Below are 20,756 nucleotides of genomic sequence, written 5' to 3' on the forward strand. Positions count from 1 at the left end.
GTAAACCTGAGAGTCCCTCAAACTTATTTATTAACAGAATTAAGCCTTAGCATCAGGATTAGCAACACCTGTAGTTGTACTTCCAGGAGTAAGCAGAAGCCCCTCCTGAATCTTCCTGACCTGGGAAATGGCACTGGCTAATCCTGTGTCAGCCAAAGCTCCTAGATAACAAGCAGACATGGAGACTGGCTCATGCAAACATATTTTGTTTATGCTGTAGCCCTTATCTCACAGACGTGCACTTGTGCCCACGTGAGCACTGTGCAGCTTCTGAAAATCTTCAGATGTGTCCACGGGAGGTTGTGTGACCCTCAAGAGTATCTCACTCTCACTCTCCTGCCTGTTTTTCATACATGGGTAGAATGCACCACAAACTGCAGTGATATGGGGCACTGTCATGCCCCCACATCTCCATGTATACAGCTGGGGGAATAAATCTTCATTCCTCATTCTCACAGGAATAACTTCCTTCCTTCCATGCCTCCAGGGCTCCCACACAGCTGAATGCCAAGCCAGGCAGTGAGTGGCCTATGCTGAGCACATCTGTCAGTGAGATACCTGAAGTTCTCCAACACTTTCAGTACTCAATGGTGAGGGTGGCAGGCTAAAGGAAATCCTGCAGCTGCCTGTTCTGAAGAGGGGTGTTAAAGGTGCCCTTCTTTCAGGAGAGCCTGCACAGGGGAATCCAAGCATCACACGGAGATGAAGAGGAGGATGTCAACAGCAGGTGAAATTCAAACTCTTGGATTCAGATCAAGGGATGCTCATCTTGTAACTTTTCTGAAATTCCTCCCAACCTACTGTGGGGCTGATACTACCAGAAGAGTTTTGCTGTGCATTCACCTTTCCCAATTAATCATACTAAAACCAGGTTTAAACAGGAAAAAACAATGGACTATATTTGAGAAAATGCAAGGCATAGCAATTCCAGTAAGATCCACTAGCTATAGCCATTGCCTCAACATTAAACACTCAAGTTGCAGATGATCACTACTGCCATTTGCCATGATAACAATTGCACTAAAGTTAAAAAGAAACCCAACTCAGAAAGCATAAAGATCTCTTTCATTCAGGGTTTGGGTTGAAAAAGAAAGTGAAGAGGGTATCATGCTACAAATTTGTCTTAGTGGAATTATGCAATAATTTTCCTAAATGCCTGGAAATGCCTTCAGAATGTCTTTTCCACACACTACTTGTTACAGAGATTTACAGTGTTTTTAACATCTATTTTTCACAATTAAAATTAAGCTCAACACAGTGAAATGGACTATTTGGGAGCAAAACAGAACTTCAGAACATCATATGTACTAATTACTGAAACAGACTGATGAAAATTGGCTGTGAGAATTCTTCTTCCACCTAACCTTGTTAGTAGTTTTAACATATGCTAAAAGGCTAAGCTAAACCCTACAGGGGACCTCTACCATTTATTTAGCCCTGCCAAGTTGCGCTAATGCACAATATACCTTTGCTCTTGTTATATGTTGTGTTATTTAAAGAGTAACGTGATTTTCTCCTTAGTGAAGATGCACCATTGTATCATTTATGTAAATTCAAATCAATACCTGCAAGCTGCATTTTTAGTGAAGGAAAAAAACCCAACATTTCTGACTTGAAACAATACTGGGGATCTGCATCGGTGTGAGTTCAAATAGATGTGAGATATTCACAGAGGTAAACTTACTCTAAATCTCAATGAAGCCAGCATCATCTAAATATTCTGTAAATATCTTGACCTCAATAATAACAAAGCTTGGAAAGAAAATACTGAAGAAACATCATTAGGTGAGGCATAAAAGCTTCACATTGATAAAGGATTAACAACCCAATAAATCACCCTTCTGAATGAAGGATACTAAGGACAGACAAGGATGGAAAGGACAAATGGAGACACCACAAAAAGAAAGAAGAAAAATAATCTATGCTAAAAGCAGTATTTAAGCATTTGACACAATCTCCTTCCAATAGGTAACTGAATCACAGAACAACCTGAAATTGTGAAGTGGCTTGACACTATTATACTATTGAAATGATTTGAGTTTCAAATAATTATTTAACTTATGCAGCATAATTCTTTTCAAAAAAGGAGGCGAGACAGAGCTCATATGAACTTCAGGGAAAGAATTTTAGAAGTTTATACAAAGCAATTAAACTGCATTAGACAATAACTACTTTCCAGTTTCGTCAAACCAGCACAGTTGGAGTTCTACAGCCATATAATCAACTTAATGACACTCTTCTCATTTGAATGAAAGAAAACATTACCCTCCAAACACAACCAAAACAACACATCCTTACTGACATTTTGAAATTTAGAAAATACGTTCTTATTCACCACAAATTGTGTCAGCTTTAATTTAAACAAGTATTTAAAACTCAGTTAGGGTTTAACATACCCTAGCTGTAAAAGGAGTTAACAGAATGCCAGTGCTGAAAAAAGTGAATTTAGGGGTCTAATTCTAAGGCCCTCTAGATAATTCCTTAAGGTCCATGTGAACTGATTTGTACTCTCAAGTAACAATCCCCTACAGAATGTAATTTATTGTACCTGTAAAGTGGCAATTCATGCAATTCTGAGAGTTTTCTTCACCTCTGAGGGATAAAAGTCAAAGAATAAGAAATCGTGTAGCTTCAACCTCCAGTATGCATCTGTGCCCAGAAAGTATTGTCTGTGTAAGCCAAATTTTCTCTTCTGGTAATTAAAAAATAATACACAGAATGGTTTGGGGTGGAGGGACTTTAAACACCATCCAGTTCCAACCCTCCTGCCAAGGCAGGGACACCTTCCACTACAACAGGCTGCTCAAAGCCCCATCCAGCCTGGCCTTGAACACTTTCAGGGATGGGGCAGCCACAGTCACACCCAATCCACATGGAGCTGCCAGCCTCTCTTGAAGGCAATTTCATACAAACACTAAGTAGGGTCTTACTATCTGAAAATTACTGAGACTTACCATTTAGCAAGCTGGCTTTAAACAGCAGTTTTTCAAGAAAGCTTCATCTAAGCAGGATAAGCAGAGGCACAGGGATACCAAAGAGGAGGCAGACATGGTACTATCCACGCCCCCCAGTATTCAAGGCCTACCTGTGTCAACTGTGATTCCTCTACACTCATGCTCAGTTTCTCTTTCGTGAAATTGCCCAGTCTGCTCTTGACCACACCTAAAGTTTCAAGGTTTGGAAAGGATGCCTCCGTAGACAAGTCTCAGCTGTACAAAGAATCACCTCTTTTTATTTTCCATCTAACCCTTGAAAGTTTCACTTAATGACACTCAATTTCTTGCATTAAAAGAAACTAAACAGTCAGGATATAGCCACCTATCCCACTCCATCTATGATTCTGAAGCTTATCTTCCTTCTCCAACATCTTTTACAGACTAAAGGGTCCTGAATTGTTTAAATGGAATCTACTTCAGATCTTTGATCAATCCTTCTGATGTTCTGTGAAACATTTTAAGTTTTACTATATTAATTTCTGAAGTTACAGATAGACTTTCTGTAACCCTATGGAAATTGGTCCAAATTAGCTTCTCTAAACACCTCACCAAGCAGGCCCCATGTGCTTCAGAAGAGCTTTAGCACGTTGAAGCTACGAGCACAAAGATTCTCTCTTCACTAAGCACACTCTCTCAGCCCCTATGTGAAAGCAGACTCCATATGCTCCATCCATTCCCTGTGAATGAATACCCTTCTGGCAAAGGTCAGAGACACTCACAGGGGATCATCTCTGCAGCTACAGCTCTGGGGTGCTGTGAGTCCAGATTTTACCATTTAAATTGCTTGTAGTTTCCATCAGCTTTGGTATGGAAGCAAGGAAGGAATGCAGGGCACAACACTGAGTTTGCGGCATGAGGGAAATGGAAAGTGCTGGAGAAATGGGACTATTGACTATGGGAAATAGCACAGATCACACAGATAGCCAAAGGAAGCAAGAAGAAAACAGACAGAGCTGACAAGGCAATGAACAAGAAAATGGGATAAAGGGTGAGAAGAAATACCATGTAACGAACACCTGTCTAGAAGGCACTGGAAATGGATGGAAGGAAACTGCACATCAGGCAAAGAGACAAAGAAGAGTAAACCTCAACTAAGTGAACCATGAAACAATGATTAAAACCAATGAGCAGTTTAGAATTAGCGAAGAGAACGAGAATATGAGCATTCAACAACATAAAAAATCCCAAGAGGCTGGCAAAGCAAGCTGAAGGGGAAGAAAAACCAAATGGAAGAGGTGATATATGGAAGAAATGAGAGAAAACACTGTATTCACATAACACTGGAATAGAAGATCCCAGACTATTACCAGGGTCTGTGGATACCCTGTATCTGTGCAATCCCTGACAAAGCAGGCATCCCATGCTGTGAAGGGTACTGCCCTCAGCCCTTCAGCATGGCCTGACACACTGCCAGCCGTGGGGTGCTTCTGTCTGTCTGACTCCCATCTCCCAGAGGACAGCAATGTTATCCAGGTGTCAGACCTGACCTGCCAGGGCTCAGACTGCTGATCACCAGCACAGGACTTGTAAGCAGCAGTGCAGACCCAGGTGGAGACAAGCAGTCTTAGGATGGAGATGAGACACAGAAAGTGTCTAAGAACATCTGTGAGGCACTGAGAGTGGGACTCCAGAAGCCTGGAGGACCTGCTCATGGCTGGGAAGGAGGTATTTCATGGCTTCTGTGGTTGGACCTTCCTACAGAACAGATTAAATCATGGACCAAAGGTCTGTGCAACTTAAAGGCCCAGCCATGAATGTCACTGATTATGGTGTCAAATCCCACGAGGCACAAGTTCTACATGAGAGCATTAAACACATTATGGCCACAATGGCAATTGTTCAGCCTAAGCAAAAGGCAGAATTTTGGCTGCCTGTGAAACCCTTCTTTGGCCCCATTTGTGTGACACGCCTTCTGTGCTCTGAGAAAGACACAGACCATCTGGAGAAAACTCAAACCAGCAAGGATCTGAGCTCAAGAAAACATCATCTATAAAGAAAGTAGGAACAAATTTGGGATTTCTGTTACGAGGTAAAGCATGCTGGGAAATAAATGAGAGGCTTTTGCACAAAGCTGTCCTCCATTATCCTTGGCAGATGGTATGAGTAGTAATGGAATAAACCCAGAATGAGGAGAGTGTGGGTTAGATATGAGGAAAGTGGTTCCAACAGTAAAAACAAAGAAGAGACTGGAAGGGACTGTTTAAGGAAGATATGGAGTTTTTATTACTGCAAGATTTAAGAGCAGTTTATATAAGTTTGTGTCAGGAATGACAGCTGTAGATAACTGCCTTGGAAAAGGAGGTGAACTAGATGAGTTCCAAAGGTCCCTTTCTGCCCTATAAATCCAAGGCAAAGTTGCTTTAACAATGATTCGTCACAGAATTCTTGAGACCATTTCCCTAACAATGCATGAACAAACAGGATGGAAAAGCAGTAAATATTTAACTTTTTTTCTCATTTTTCAGTGTGTGGTCTTTGTCTTTAGTTGTGCCCTGCTAGCCAAATCAGTAATTTCACTCTGGGTTTGACTGGTCATTAATATAATGCTGAAGTAGTACTTTACTTTGGAAGACAGAGGAATGGTATGTCTTCTTTCCAGATGTAAATCACTGGTTTCAGAGAAAGATACCATAAATGCTTATATGGATCTATGGATCTATGGAGCTGGAAATGTAAAGGCAAAACTCGGCAATGACTTCAAATGCCCTGTGCCATGCATAAGGTCCATTCTCTGCAGAAACAATTCTTGGAGAAAACCATTCACACAGAACTGCAAACTGTATCACAGTACAAGTTCATGAAAAGAAATAATCCATTTCAAAATTAATCTTGATACTGTTTGCTCCTCAAAACATGTTCTTGACTTTACAACTTCAACACATTTTTGAACATATTTTAATATTAAATCTTTTCTCTAAATTCTCCTGCCTAGAGACCTAGCTTTTCCTTCCATCACTACAATACTATTCTGTCCAGACTGTCTACTCTCTGCCACCACACAATTCCTTTTTCCACTGAGTTTTGCCCTGAGTGTTACAAATTTTGTAATATGCTTTAAGATTATTTTAAAAAAAAATAAAGGAACAAAGAGAAGTTCACTGCTACTTTTTCACTATTTTCTTTGTTCACGTGATCTACAGATGTTCACCAACCACTTCTTTTTTACGGAATAAAGCACCCAAGCCCTCCATCTCCACACTCCAGATTTCATCTTAGCAGCAGCAGCAACAAAGTAACAGGGAATGGCGCAATTGGTCTGGAATGAAAATTACGTGCTTTGTCCAATTACAAGTGAAGCAAGAAAGCAGGAAGGTGTTTTGCCAGTTCTTTGGTTTTGGTTTTTTTTTGTAGTTTCAGCAACAATCTCACAAGAGCAGATATTTAAGCAGGCCAAAGTACCAAAATCAAAAAGAGCTGTGTGAAAACCTCAGATTTAAGAATGTTCCGTCTTCATGATTATGGCAAAAGGACTGAAAACATGCAATTAATGTGATTCACAGACTCCGAGAGCAGACAGAAAGTAAAATGAATCAAAAGGTGTTTTGTTCTTCTATGAAATTGTGTTTCTAGGCCATTCTCATTAGCTTTTAATGCCAGGGGTTGCCAATGTGGGAAACAGAGGAGGAAGGTGGAAGTGGGCTCTGCTCTGAGTCGCAGCCGGCTCCTGGCTCCTTGCCTTCCCCAAGGGCTGCACTTCCCCTGCTCTCTGCAGGCAGCACAAACCAAGGCAGCAGATTCCTTTCGAAGAAGCTGGATTCCACTCAGCCTTAAGTCCCGGGCTGACAGAAGCTTCTCACAAGGCTTAGAAAAAGAAAAGAGGGAACAACCAAAGGAAAAGGCTCCAAAATCCATGACGCTCATGATATATAGGAGCTGGCAGTGTTACTCTTGCCACTGCCAGGCTTGGGAGTTTATCTTTGCTTGATGTTATTGCTCCTCCCCACATGTGGTCAATAATTCACTCGCTCCTTTCAAGCACACACCTCACCCCTTTTCAGCCTCCCTACCCCAGTATGGCTCAGACTCTCTTTATTTTAATGGGATTTTAACACATTGCTTTCTGAGCACTAATCCTGAATCTGTTGTTTAATTGCCTGCCCCAATCCCACTCACTGTCAGTAGTTCTCTTGGTTTTCCATATCCCACCTCATTTTCCAAGTTCTCTTGGTTTTCCATATCCCACCTCAGGAAGGTTCCAAAATTTACCAGCTGCCTTGCCTTTCTCTTGAATATTTTTATTTAGCCGCAGTCTCGGGAAGGATCCAGAGAAAAATACCACACAAGCCAAGCTCTGGCTAATGTCTCAGCTACTGAGATCTCCTTTTGACATGTCCTACTATGTTAAAATCACTGGTTTTCAGTAGAAAATTATTTTGTTTTTTCATGGAAAATACTTTTTTTTATGCCCTGTGTCCTGTGCTTCTCTAATTCCTTTATCTTCACTAACAAAGACAGAAACACAGAATTGTCTTATACTCAACTCTGAAAAAAGCAATGCAAAAGTAGCTCCACCTACACCTGTATCTACTTCTTGGGGAGGTTTGGATTCTTTTCTGTCTTCTAGGCAATATCTGCTCTGTCTGTTATGATATACTCTCATAATTCTCCTATGTCTCACACACCTAAAGCTATTTTTAAATATACAAACACTTCCATTTTATTAGAAAGTGTAAGTTACTTATATTATAAAACAGAAAAGCTTACCAAGAAAGAGATGAAGCTGATGAGTATGAATTATTTGGAAATCAGCTTTAAAACTACTTCTCCAAGTTACAGTTTTAAGGCACTTTGGAGTCACACTTTATCCTGAATCTTGATTCATTTCCTCCTATCATTACACAACCATTAGAAATATCTGTTATTTCACACACTGTATTTTCTCCTAAGAAAACACAGTCAATTCAGCCCCCAGAATTCAGCCCTCCAAACCCTGCACGACACAATGTCGGTGGCAGCACTACACAGATAATGACAAACAATTGATCAAAAGTCACAGATCAGAAGAGGCTTTTTTCAAGACTCACTTCCAGAGAAACCCTAACATTTGGGGTTTTTCCACTGATATGAGGGCATCAATGACTTCTGTCACTAACCCCCATTCTGCCTCTAAGTTTGAAATCAAAATTACCTGGGGTCAGAGAAACCCTCTGATTCCCAATTAACAGTTCTATATCTCCTCAATACATTTCTTTCCAAAATGTCAGAGACAGTCTGATCACTATTATTTTAATTAAAAGTTAATAGTACTCAGCTTTTCAATGCTTTGATCAGCCAAAGCAATGAGCACATAATAGTCATTCCATCCTGACTGATCAAAGTCAACACTTTCAGTTGGAAGGAAGAATAAGTTGAGGGCAAATAAGGGCTGGCTCAGAACCAGGCCAGAGTTTTTTCAGGAGGCTGTTGTCCAGTTTTTAAGAAACAAGTCTATGGCTATGGAAAGTGGTGTAATCAAATATTCATGATAATAGCAAAAAAGTAACCTTGAGAAGAACAGAGAGCAGATGAAACAGCACTAAAATTTTTGCAAATGATCCAAAACAGGGTCAAATAATGAAGCAGAACAGCTGCTCAGTTCAAGTTGCTCTACGTATTTAGTGCAATTTAATCTCAACCTTTGAAAATTCCATCAAGAACAGAAATTTTTAGGTATTTCACGCAGGTATATGCCAAGAACTATTTAACTGAATTTTCTGTGAGAAGCAAAGTAGTTCTTGGAATCTAAGAAGTTTGTGAGCATGTAAAACATGAAAATTATATATGCATCAAGTAGACTAAGTAATTTTTTTGTGCATGGAAAATATGCTTTGTGTTGGATTAAGAGGAAGAAAAATGATGACAACAGTTCTCTCCTAGTCTGTCAAAATATAATTATACCTGTAACTGTCTGGTAGCTGGTAACAGCACCTTCTGCAGCAAGAGAGACCTGGTACTGGGTTTCAAACTATTATCAGAGCTTCACCAGAGAAGCTCTTCTAGAATTGTGTGACACCGTTTCAACAGTGACCACAGACAGTGTGTTCTGGTTTCGCTCATGTAACATAACACTTTCTCTGCTTTTAGGCTCATTTGTGTTAATAAAAAGGTAAAAAATTACAAATGGTATTTTCTCTGTAAGAACACAGTAGATATGGTAAGAGATTTGGTTTACTTTGTTCCTGAAAATACACTCATACAAGCTGAAACATCAAAAATTACTTTATATAAATTTGCTAATATACCATTTCCTACACAGCGGGAAAGCTTCAATAATCACATTTTATCTCCTATACTTATGCCTCCTTTAATTTACCCAGCAAATATGCTGTAACTCAAAGGTTTCCCAGAGCAGTGTGAGGACAGCACTCACAGAACGTGCTTTCCACCTTGATCTCCCCATGTGCCAATTAAGGCACCAGGCCCAGCACATCAAAGCAGCGGCAGCGAGTCCCAGCCCTGTGCCCCGAGCACTCTGCACCCCAGAGCCCCAGCCCCAGCCCTGCCCCTGACTCAGCAGCCGCCTCCTCCTCGCTCTCTCACTCACCTGGTTTTGGCTTCCACACCCACGGAGGCGGTGGAGCTCGTGGACTCCTCGGACACGGAGTGCTGAAGGATTGGTGTTAGCTGCTTGGTGCTCTCCACTTCCGTCTGGGCATCCTCTTCTGCAGACTGCTCCTTGACTTCTGGGTAAAAGAATAATAATAATAAAAAAAAATTAGTATTTTATCTGCACCTGGAAGCTTTCCCTTGCACAGAAAACATCCATTTTATTAATAGATGGATTAACCCATGTAAATATCTTCTGCCACACAACAAAATTAAGAGAATAGGAAATTACCACATCTAGCTAAAACATGAAACTGGATGCTTACAAAATTATTTTCGGAACACAAAATGCCACTGTGAACTAAAGCTGTTCAATAGCAACAAGGAGTGGGGTGAGGGGAGAGCTGTTCAGTGACAGACTTCACACAAGGCTGGAGTTTTAGACACTTCCATTCTCCCCACATCTCTCATGTACCTCCTGTGTCAGCCCTGAACAAACACCACAGTGAGCACACTAATTTGGTATATATTCAACCTTTTTTTCCTCCTCTATTACCTTTTACTTTGTTAAGTTCCCTGCACAAATTCATTCCTGGTTACACTAACTATGCTGGCACAGGGTTGAGGAGGTGAAGGAATGAAGGACATGGTTTATGCCAGCTTAAACTTCTTTCTGAACTGAAGGAACATAATCAATTTTTTAGCATGCCTTTACATCACCTTAGTTGTTAGATGTATATATAAATAAATACATCTACAGCTGAAAATTTTAGATTTAACTAGAAAGTTTGGTTTTGCTCTTAAACATGAAACATGAAGTTGCCACTGTCTGTGTAACTTTAAATCCTCTTCCCAATCACTTCCCCCTTTGCTTGGAGTGAGTCAGGGATTTAACAGAAGGACATGGCAAAGTGCACCAGAATGCACAGAACAAGGTTCAAGGCTGTACAGCAACAGAATTTGGTGTTTCTGCACTCCTCTGTACTTTTATTTTCAAACCTAAGCAACATAAAAATCACAAGACTCCGACAGATGTGCTCTGGCATATCCAGCTTAAGATAAACATGCCTCATTCTGCCTGTGTCCATGGCTTCTAGATCTGTCTCACACCATTGCCAGAGGAAGGTCCCATTCAAAATTCCCAGTGAACATGGGTTTGAGCTCAGAGGCCAGTACATACAGCTCTTGCAAAGAAGTCCAGTGAGAGGAAAGCAGCAGATTATTTAGAAAACTTCAGCAGAAAATACATTCACATTTTTTTAAAAAAATAATGTACAACATGTCAAAATATAATTAAATATTGCAAAGGATAAATGACATGTGGAGAAATGAAAGGGTAGAAGAATCTGCTACATGGGTGGGCACACATAAAAACCTGCTACAAGCTTTAATCTTATAAATAAAACCAGGAAAAGAGAAAATTTCTCAGAACATAAAACTGCGCAGCTTGGCCTGAAATACTGAAATCCTATGCCTGCTACAGCACATGGAAAATGGGAAATCTGTCTTGTTTCATGCACAGAGATCGAAGTAAAATTTTTCTTTAACCAAAAGGGAACTCATTTAGGAAGACAATGTATACCATTTAAAACTCTCAGTGAACACCTCTAAACGGTATTGAGGAGAAATAACATCAAGGCAAAAAAAAAAAAATCCTGTTCATTGCTCCAAGTATTTATCTGAGCTGGTGTAAACTGAAACTGCTTCACCTATTTCAGTTATCAGTAACATACATCTGAAATGTTTTTTGGACACCTGAAACATCCAAAAGTGACCACCTTTCCAAAATCCAAATGGCTGGTATTAAACTCCTTCACCACTGCTCTGAAAAAAGAGTGCTGAATGATGATCTGACGCTAAATAAACAGCCTCTTGGGAATACATCTCTTGGAATAGTAAATGCCTCTGTACGGAAAACAAAACAAAATAAAAGCAAACCCCACACCCTCAGTTTTTGGCACATCTGAACAAACATCCCTGGATGTTTCCTGGATGAAGATTCCCGAAAGAGGCAGTGTCCAGCAGAGCCATTCATAGCGGTCTGCGGTGCGTTTCCAAGTATGTTGGATCCAAAAGACAATCTTGTGCCAGTAACCCCCAAATTTCTAAATGCAACCTCAATGAAGAGAGCAAAACATAAACACCTAGAAGACAGGCAGACGCCAAAGCACTCAGAACAAAACCCACAACACAGCCTGGGACAGCCACGCCTGAAGTGCTCCAGGAAGACCACCGGAAACCCCGGCCTTGCTCTGATCCATCTTGGCGACTTTCTTTAACCTAGTTAAACTGCGCAAAAGGAACTCTGTCTTTTTTGTGTGCCTGCTGAAACTTTCAATCGAGTGAAGGAAAAAAGCCATTTACTCTCTGCCAGCTTTCATCTCATTACCATTACTGGGCACCCAGCACACTGGGAAGGCAAAGTTCAGGGGCACTCACACTCACTCCCAGGAACTCTGGACTGTGCGAGAAGACACAGATTGTTTCACTACACATGACAACTATATGAGCTTACATCCTTATGGTGCATTTCCCCTGCTGTTTGCTTCTCCAGAGAAGGAGGGACCCAAATTATACCAAATGAGACAAACAACATCTCAGTTGCTGTCTCCGCAATAAAGCAAACTGTGCCTCAATATGCTGTTGGAAGCCTGAAAATACAGGCTCACTAAATAGCATCAAAGTAGTGTGTGTTACTTGTGAAAAAAACTTTGTGGAAAGTTTTCCTGCAGAAAACTGAGGAAGAGCGGGAGCACTGCATTTCACGAGTCAAATTCCTAAGAGACGGATCCCAGCACTGGCCTGGCAAGGGGACACCTCAAACACACTTTAGAGATGTTCTTGGAAGCACCTGGCACAATATGCTTAATGAACATCATCAGATTTGGTTATGGCATCCTACTTTGAAGCTACTGGGAATGAAGGATTGATCCATGGATGATTAACAAATGGGAAGCTCATTTGCAGATTCATATGTAATGTTTTGTTTTGTGTCCTCTTTTCATAATTGTTTCTGGCACAATGAAGGTCTTGCTTATGTATAGTGAGTTAGTAGGGAAACTGAGATTTAAAAAACCTAATTGTAGAATTCCCCAGAGTCTCTAAGTTATTTTTTAATGTCATTATCCTTTACTAAAACTTTAGGAAAATACTAGGAAACACTGCACTTGTGTTTTTTTTATTATTTTAATACAATTATATTCATAGTTCTTTCTCACCTGGCTGCTGAGGACAGAAAAGCTTTCTTTTCTTATTACAAGAAATCACCCAAAAGTGCAAGGACTAAAGTTCCTGTCCATATGGGCCATCAAAAGGCTTGAGAATTCCACACATTTTACAACTTGGGTAACTCACAGAATCACATCTGGCTGAGGCTGGAAGGCAGCCCAGAGCCACCCTGTCCAAATCCCTGTTCAAGCAGGGCCACCAGAGCCAGATATCCAGATGATTTTTGAGCATCTCCAAGGAAGGAAATAGGAAATAAAAAGAAAAAAAAATCAATTGCCTAACATTGAAAGGGGACTGATATGCAGGGAAGTCACTGAGACTGATAAGATTTACAACATGTGTATTCAATTTCTCTTTTAATTAACACTTCCATCACATTTGCTTCAGTAAGGTGTATACAGTGGTGAAAAGATAATCCTTAGCTTTTACACTATTCAAGCTGTAATTTGGATTTTTTCAAATGAGGAGAAAGACACTTAACAGAGGCTCAAAGATTTCTTCTCATATTATTTTTATTCCCCTTTATAAAGCAGAATGCAGAGAACACTCAAAATAACAAACAGCACATAGCACCCCAGTTGATTATGCAGACTTCCTAACAGTAGCTGGTCTCCTTGTTTACATGTCTTATGTAGAGATTTACAACATTCTGAGTAATAATTGTGTTGATAATTTCCTGTTTTCCTGCTCTATCTTCAGACCCCTTGGAAACCTCTCCCCATGTGAGACACACATGGGACATGCAGACTCACAAGGGAAGCTGTTTTTTTAAGCCTCCTCTGTGGCAGGGCTTGTGCAAAGCAGGAGACTGGGGATGGTTGGGATTTTATTTCACGATCACAGCTTTCTTTGGGGATGTGATGAAGCAACATCAACTTAAGATCTAAAATGTTCCATTGTTACAAACAATCTTTTTCTGTTTTCTAGAGATCACAAAGTCCTATTCTACAAGCTACCTGGGTAAATATAAAGCAAAATAAAGAGATTATGTGTGGGCTCTGCTGTGGCAATCAGGCAAAGGACAGACATCAGCATATCCCAAAGGTTTTCTTTTAAATACTCAGAAACTACCTGTCTAGTCAAAACCTAAAAATACTGCTAGAGTTCTACCAGAAAAAAGGCAAAACTTTAAAATATTATAATATTCATTAAGAAGTGACACTCAAAACAAACAAACAAACAAACCCCAAATAACTGTCATAAATATAAAATTTATATTCTACTACTAAATTAATATTTAGATGCAGCAGTGTGTTTAACCACCTTACTGTCAGACATATTGATAAGGCAGGCAATGAAGCTCATGTCATGAGCTTCCAAAACTTTCATTAAGAACAGAAAGTATTGCAGGCTGGAAAATACTAAGACCACCAAACACAGTAGGGACATCCCAGGGGTCTCAGCTGTTGCCTACCAAGATGTTCTGTGAGAGGGAGTAACGAGCTTCTGAAGGCAGACACAGCTATTTTTGCCCAAGGAAGGGATAGTGCTGTGTCAGGAAACAGCCAATGGAACCAGGTGCTTTACACAGCCCCAAAGGGGTCTGCAGAACTACAAACAACACCAAAATCCTCCAGTAGTTTTGACAGATAAAAACCAGGTCACTGTAGCAACAATATGAAAAGAAACCTTAACAAAAGAATGCAAACTATGAATTTAAAATGCCTACCTGTCCTGGTTTTGGCCAGCATGGTTAATTTCCTTTTTAGTATTGGGTACAGTGCTGTGTACTGGATTTAGGACGGCATTTAATTTTGGTAACACACTGATGTTTTAGTTGTTGCTAAACGGTGCTTACTCTAAAGCAAGGACTCTTCAGTTGCCCATGCTCTGCCAGCAAACAGGTGCAAAAAGGAGCCAGGAGAGAGCATGGCCAGGACAGCTGACCCCAACTGGCCAGAGAGATCCTCCACACCATAGAACACCATGCCCAGCAGATCACAGAATGGTCTGAGGGACCTTAAAGATCATCCAGTTCCAACCTCCTGCCATGGGCAGGGACACCCTTCACTAGACCAGGTTGCTCAGAGCCCCATCCAACCCATCCCTGAACATTTAGGAAGATGGGGCAGACACAGCTTCTCTGGGCAACCTGTGCCAGGGGCTCACCACTGTTCTAATCTCAATCCAGAGCTTTTACCTTTTTCCAATTCTCCTCCCCATCCCAGTAGGGCAGGGAATGAGGGGGCACCCTTGCAGTGCTCAGCAGACAGCTGGGATAAATCATGATGCTGCCCAGTACTATAATTACCAAGTTTCACTCATCTGTCCCAGTTTAGGAACAAAACAAGTTTCCACTACTCAGAGCTCGTAATTCTGTTACTGCTCTGGACACAATTTAATAGCAACATCACCTCTCCTGCCAGTGTCTGAGCAAGTCACGTGCAGAGATCTCTTAGGTGCAGCAACCTTTTTACAATAATCTGAAAGAGGGTAGTTTCAGATTACTATTAGAAAAGAATTCTTCCTGTGAGGGTGGTGAGACCCTGGCATGGGCTTCCCAGAGAAGCTTTGGATGCCCCATCCCTGGAAGTGCTCAAGGCTAGGTTGGATGTGACTTGGACAACTGTGGTCTAGGGGTCTCTGTCCATGGCAGGACGGTTGGAACTTGATGATCTTTAAGGTCCTTTCCAATCCAAACTATTCTATAGTTCTCTGATTTACTTACTATGTTAGATGGAGACAAGAGAACCTGGAGTTACTCTTCTTCTGTACATTCCACTGTACATTTTGATACTTTTCATTCAAATGAGCTCTTAACTGTTCTTAACTGTTAAATACATTTCATACAGAAAATAACTTCAAATTTTGTATTAGTTATAAAATAGAAACAAGACTGTCAATGTAGGATCATTTAAACTGTAATTTTAGTCACCTGAAAAACATGAAACCATATTATGGATAACCATAACATGGAACCTCCATGACTGAGGAAGCTGCTAAGCTCGGAGGGTTATTCAACAGCACTCATCTGATTATTTCCCACTTATTTGTTTAGGTCTTTTTGAAACCCAGGTCAAGTTGTTCATGCCCAAAGCATCCAGGAATAATGAATTCTGTAATTGTGGTAGATGCTGAGTGCAAATGCACCTGCCCTTGTACTCTCTGAACACAACCTGTTATCCCCTAATTTTTGTGTTGCACAACAAAATGAATCACTGTGCCCAATCCATTTTCTCCAAAGCACTCATCATTTTTTGGACCCTATTACATTCCTTCTCAGTGAAATCACTTCAGATTGAAGCTTTTACCTTAACTGATCCCCACACAGAAGCTATTACTTACTTCTTGTCATACTTGTTGGCCTTTCCTGTACTTTCCCAATTACAGCTCATCCTTTTGGAGAAGGGAAAGCAGAACTGCACGTGGCATTTAGCATGCCAAGGATTTATAAAGCAACAGTAAAAAGAGAAAAAAAACCCTTGCTGACGCTTTATTCTGCTTATCCCTTTGCCAGTAATTCCTAGAATTTTTCTCTCTTTGACTTATGAAAGCTTCTGCAATTCTCAGAAGAACTGAAGCACTACTTGCCCAGGTAGCAAAAGCTATTTCACAGTGATTTTTGAAAAGCAGGATGGTAATTTTGCCCTGCATGTTCTTTTACATTAACTACTATTGAATTAAGAGTCATTTAATTTTCTACAGTCACTCTTCAATGCCTTGTAAATGAGTACCTCTTTTATTATCTCAAATAAGTTCATTTTACCTACTACGCTCTTCCCCTCTGAACCTGACCCAGAAAAGGGCTAGCAGGGTAAGTGTTTGTGGGATTCCAACACCAGCCTGGTTTATACTGTGATTTTAATTCACCAGCAGTGGTTTTCTCTTCTATTTCTTTTACCAAACTGAAGAGTTAGACTCAACACAACATTACTGTAATAAAAATTAAGACAGGTCTCCAGAATTAGCAAGTGGCTCCTGCTCATGGCAGAAGGGATAGAACAAGATGATCTTTGAGGTCCCTTCCAACCCAGCCCATTCTGTGATTCTATAAACTAGAATATACACAGAGCAGGCCTTTTTTCAGTGAGGAGATGAGCATATAGCACACAAGCACATGCAAGTATTTCAGTGTATTTGACTGGTAATGGCCATGCAGATTTTCCATCACATCACTAATGATGCAGATTTAAACATCAAGGTAATAGAGAAGTAGAAAATTCTAGGTCTTAGGAAACTTTTGAAACCTTTTGTAATATGTTTAATAAAGCATAGTTTGATACCAAAACTGCAATAGTGCTATTGAATAAATAAGCAAAATCAAAAAGAAGTTGCATTTCTGAAATAACCTCCAGAATGAAACACTCAGTGAGGTTAAAACTGATTTGGAAGTAACAGATTCCACCAGCTCTCAAAACACCTGAGACAGAGATATTTATTGGTCAGAAGGCAAAAAAATCAGATTTTTCTAAATGGCCCATTTTAAGTGTGCATGATGATAAATGGTATTATTGAGTAAGCCTGTAATGGTTTAAATGCAAATATCAAGCAACCTCCTCTTTTGTTTGCTTTCCTCATTACAAACGAATTACCAGAATATAAAGCAAAAATAGTAAGATGCTTACAGTAATTACAACAACATGTATCAGTTCTGCTAATTTTTCCAGTGGCTGAGCAGGCAGGAGTCAGCAGGATAGAAAAGAAGAAATTACTCCTTTCTACTGAGTACACACAATATAAGTTGCCTTAAAAATATTTAAGTGCATTTCTAAGCATGTATTTACCACAGATATATATTACGGCCAAGTTTAATCTAAAAACAAGCCCTCAGTGGTGTTAATTCTTCCTTTCATTAATTTTAGAAGGGATGGTTGGTAATGATGAGGCCAAAGTGTCTGTCTGGATTTTAAAAGTGGATTTTGGTATTAACACACGGCCAAGAGCTTTTGCCATGAGTGCTTGCTCTCAGGTGTTTTACTTTGCTTTAATGAGAGGCTTTACTCAGTATGCTTCATGTAATTGCAAAGGATGTCTATATTTCCTTTAATAAGCAGGATATTGCAGAATTATTTTTCTCTAGAAAAGTGCTTTTCAGGCTGCTTCAAAGCTGATGAGATTCTGAATTAGTCCAAAATTCCCTGGCAACTTCTGCATGAATAACTTTGCTCCACTGAGAAGTGTTTGTTTCTGGTTCTTCAGTGCTTTGCCCAGAGACCAATGAGGCTGGTCAGAGGAAGCTTTATCTTCAGGAAGTTAATGTGAAATCCAACAAGAAATCAACTGGCCAGGCAACGTCACTTGGTCTAATAAAAATATTACTAACAATAACAATAATGTAGATAAGGAACAACTGCTTGATAAAATCACCCAAGCTCTTTTATCCATTATCAACTCTGAAGCCTCTGAACACCATGGGGAGTTGAGGGTCTGGTAGAAAGCACTGCTCTAAGAGCTGGATGATGTGGTATGGATAGTTAACAGAATAAATACCTGATGGATTTACTAATAATTTCCCAAGAGACTTAGCAGTTCAAATAAACTTATTTCATTGCATTTCTCTCAGATCTGAATCTCAACATTTTTATGGGACATAGGAGGAATTACAGACTCTAGAATGAGTTGGCATATTTCACAAGTGTTCTCAAAAAAAGAAAAAAAAAAAGAAAAAAAAAAGAGGGGAATAATCAGATAATTAACACACAGAATTTTCAACTTAAATGTAGAGCCAAGAAAATATCAAGTACAGAAACTTGCTGAAACTAACAGAAGATGGGGAAAAGAAGCAGAAGCCAAGTCTTCATTAGTAGCAAAAGGGCTACCAAACCTACAGAAAGCATATCAGGAGCTACTTGGTGTATTATTTCCTTCTTTGGATTAGCAGTTTTATATCTGCATGTATCCCTGTACACAAAACCACATGCTTTCCAGAATTTTCTGGTTTGTATTTTTTTGGCCATTAGAAACTTACTCATCAGAAAAAAAACTGTTCTTATGGAGAGGAGAAGCACAAGAGGATCCCAGAGGGGAACACAGCATTCTGCAGCAAACAGTAACTTTACTGATAACCAGAAAGGTGGAAGGTGCTGACAGCTGGAAGGTTTTGACAGGAACAGAGGCACTAGGCACAAACAAAAACATAGGAGGCTCCCTCTGAACACTGGGAAACCCTTTTTTACTGTAAGGGTGCCTGAACACTTGTCCAGGGCAGGTTGTGGAGCCTCCAATCAATCCTTGGAGATAGAAGCTGTCTGGACATGGTACTGGACAGTCAGCTCTAGGTGACCCTGCTGGAGCAGGGGTGTGGAGCACACCATCCCCAGAGATCCCAGCCATCCTTAACCATACTATGATGCTGTGATGCCAAAATGATGGAAAGAATGGGGAACCACAACATCAGCTGGATGGAGAAACACCAGTGCAATGTCACTGGGGGAACCACAGTGAAGAAAAATGAAGTAGCAGACAGCTGGAAAGACCAATACAAAGCTGAAGAGCAGAAAAAGCATTAAGTGAGGAGCCAAAGGATCAGCTGAAGAGACAGGACTGGTGGGTAAATGAAAGGAGTCTGTCCTGAGATTTACAAGAAGATGAAAATCTATTGATTCAGTAGAAGCAGTAGTCAACACCCTTTTTTCAGGAAAAAGTTTACTTAGCTCTAAACAGATCTTTTTTCCCAAATTCCAGAATTTCCTTTCTCCAATTCCAAATCCCTCCTCCTCTCTTTCCGTCCTTAAGAATTCATCTACACCAAAGGGAACTTAGTACTTGGCAGAAAAGGGACAGGGCTCAGGAATCGCTGCAGTTGGCAGGAGAAGCAGCCATACTGAACTGATCAGAGCAGCACACAGCTTATCCTGCTCTGCTTCCAACTCTGCCTCGTTTCACATGTGAGATTAAAGAATTGTGGGAAGGGCAGTAACTTGTTTCCTGAACTGCAATTAAAATGACTGTGCCTCAGCATTGCAAAAGAGCCCCTTTGGGAAGGATTTTTGCCTTTTTTTTATTTAAACAAACATTTGTGTCAACATGACAAATAGATATAATGTTTGGTACTTGCACACTCCTTGCTTTTTCTCCCCATAGAAGATGTGACAGCTACCAAACATTTCTTTACTTTAGGTGGGATTATATATTCCTACTCCATCGCTCTGTTCTCTAAAAGCAGAGCTCATTATACTGAATACAACATTAATAACATGGACTTCTCTCATTTTATGGAATTTAATAAATAAAACAGAAACAACCTCAAAAACCCAAACTCACACAGTAAAATAATTCCTGATTATTCTCAACATATGAATCAAACAATGGAAAAGAAGCTAGGCACACAATACTCAAAAATATGTCACAAATCACATGTCAAGATCTTTAGACATTTCAAGTTTTGTAATATTACTATATTGTGTTTTGGTTTGACAACTACTACAGGAAATTGTTGGCAAGACCACTCTTTGCAAGCAAAGAAAACAAAACCCTCTTTTAATTGAAGTAGAAATTAAAAAACTAGCATACAAATACCCTTCAATTTAATTAACACAGTTTAAAACAGAACAGAAACTGAGATTATTCCTTCTCCCACACTTTTGTACCAACTCAGGTAAGTGCTTAGAATAAGTTTTAGAAGCAGCAGCCTTTTCAGATAATATGATTAAACCTCAAACATGTCACATGGTGCCCAACTTTTAAAATAAAGTAATTGTGATTCTGTCTCTATCAAACTGCTCAACAAGATAATGCTCTTTTAAGTCTATTTTGGTTCCCCTGCAAAAATGGGATTTCAGACCTATGTATTTTTATTAGGCATCTTTTCAGTGAGAAATACAGTCTGTAAATCCAGCCTGGGCTCAGCACTGAAGTGATGGTGCCTCACTTCCAGCTGCAGACCCAGTGCAGTCTTGGTCCATTGGCATTTCCAGCACAGTGCTCCACTGTCCATACCTTTAGAAATGGCTATCAGCCCCCTGTGACACTCATCATTTTATCTGATGAAAGATAATGGAGAGGTTTATCTATATGCACTCTCAGAGTCTTAAAAATAATTAAGTGTTCCTCTCTCTTCTGAATCAA

General features: G+C 40.0%; 1 protein-coding gene across 9 annotated transcripts in view; it reads right to left on the reverse strand.

The window, feature by feature from the left end:
• The window catches only part of KMT2C (lysine methyltransferase 2C), a 190,661-nt gene that overhangs the window by 121,218 nt on the left and 48,687 nt on the right, over nt 1–20,756 (reverse strand). For all 9 annotated transcript variants that reach the window (XR_004500383.1, XM_015653364.2, XM_015653412.2 and 6 more), the window contains one exon: nt 9,520–9,658. Coding sequence is in view for 8 of the 9 variants with exons in the window: in XM_015653364.2 (XP_015508850.1) it covers nt 9,520–9,658 (139 nt within the window). In the remaining variant the exon portion in view is untranslated. The remainder of the gene's footprint in view (nt 1–9,519; nt 9,659–20,756) is intronic.

The sequence above is a fragment of the Parus major genome, chromosome 2 (assembly GCF_001522545.3).
Source record: "Parus major isolate Abel chromosome 2, Parus_major1.1, whole genome shotgun sequence".
In the NCBI taxonomy this organism is placed as follows: Eukaryota; Metazoa; Chordata; class Aves; order Passeriformes; family Paridae; genus Parus; species Parus major.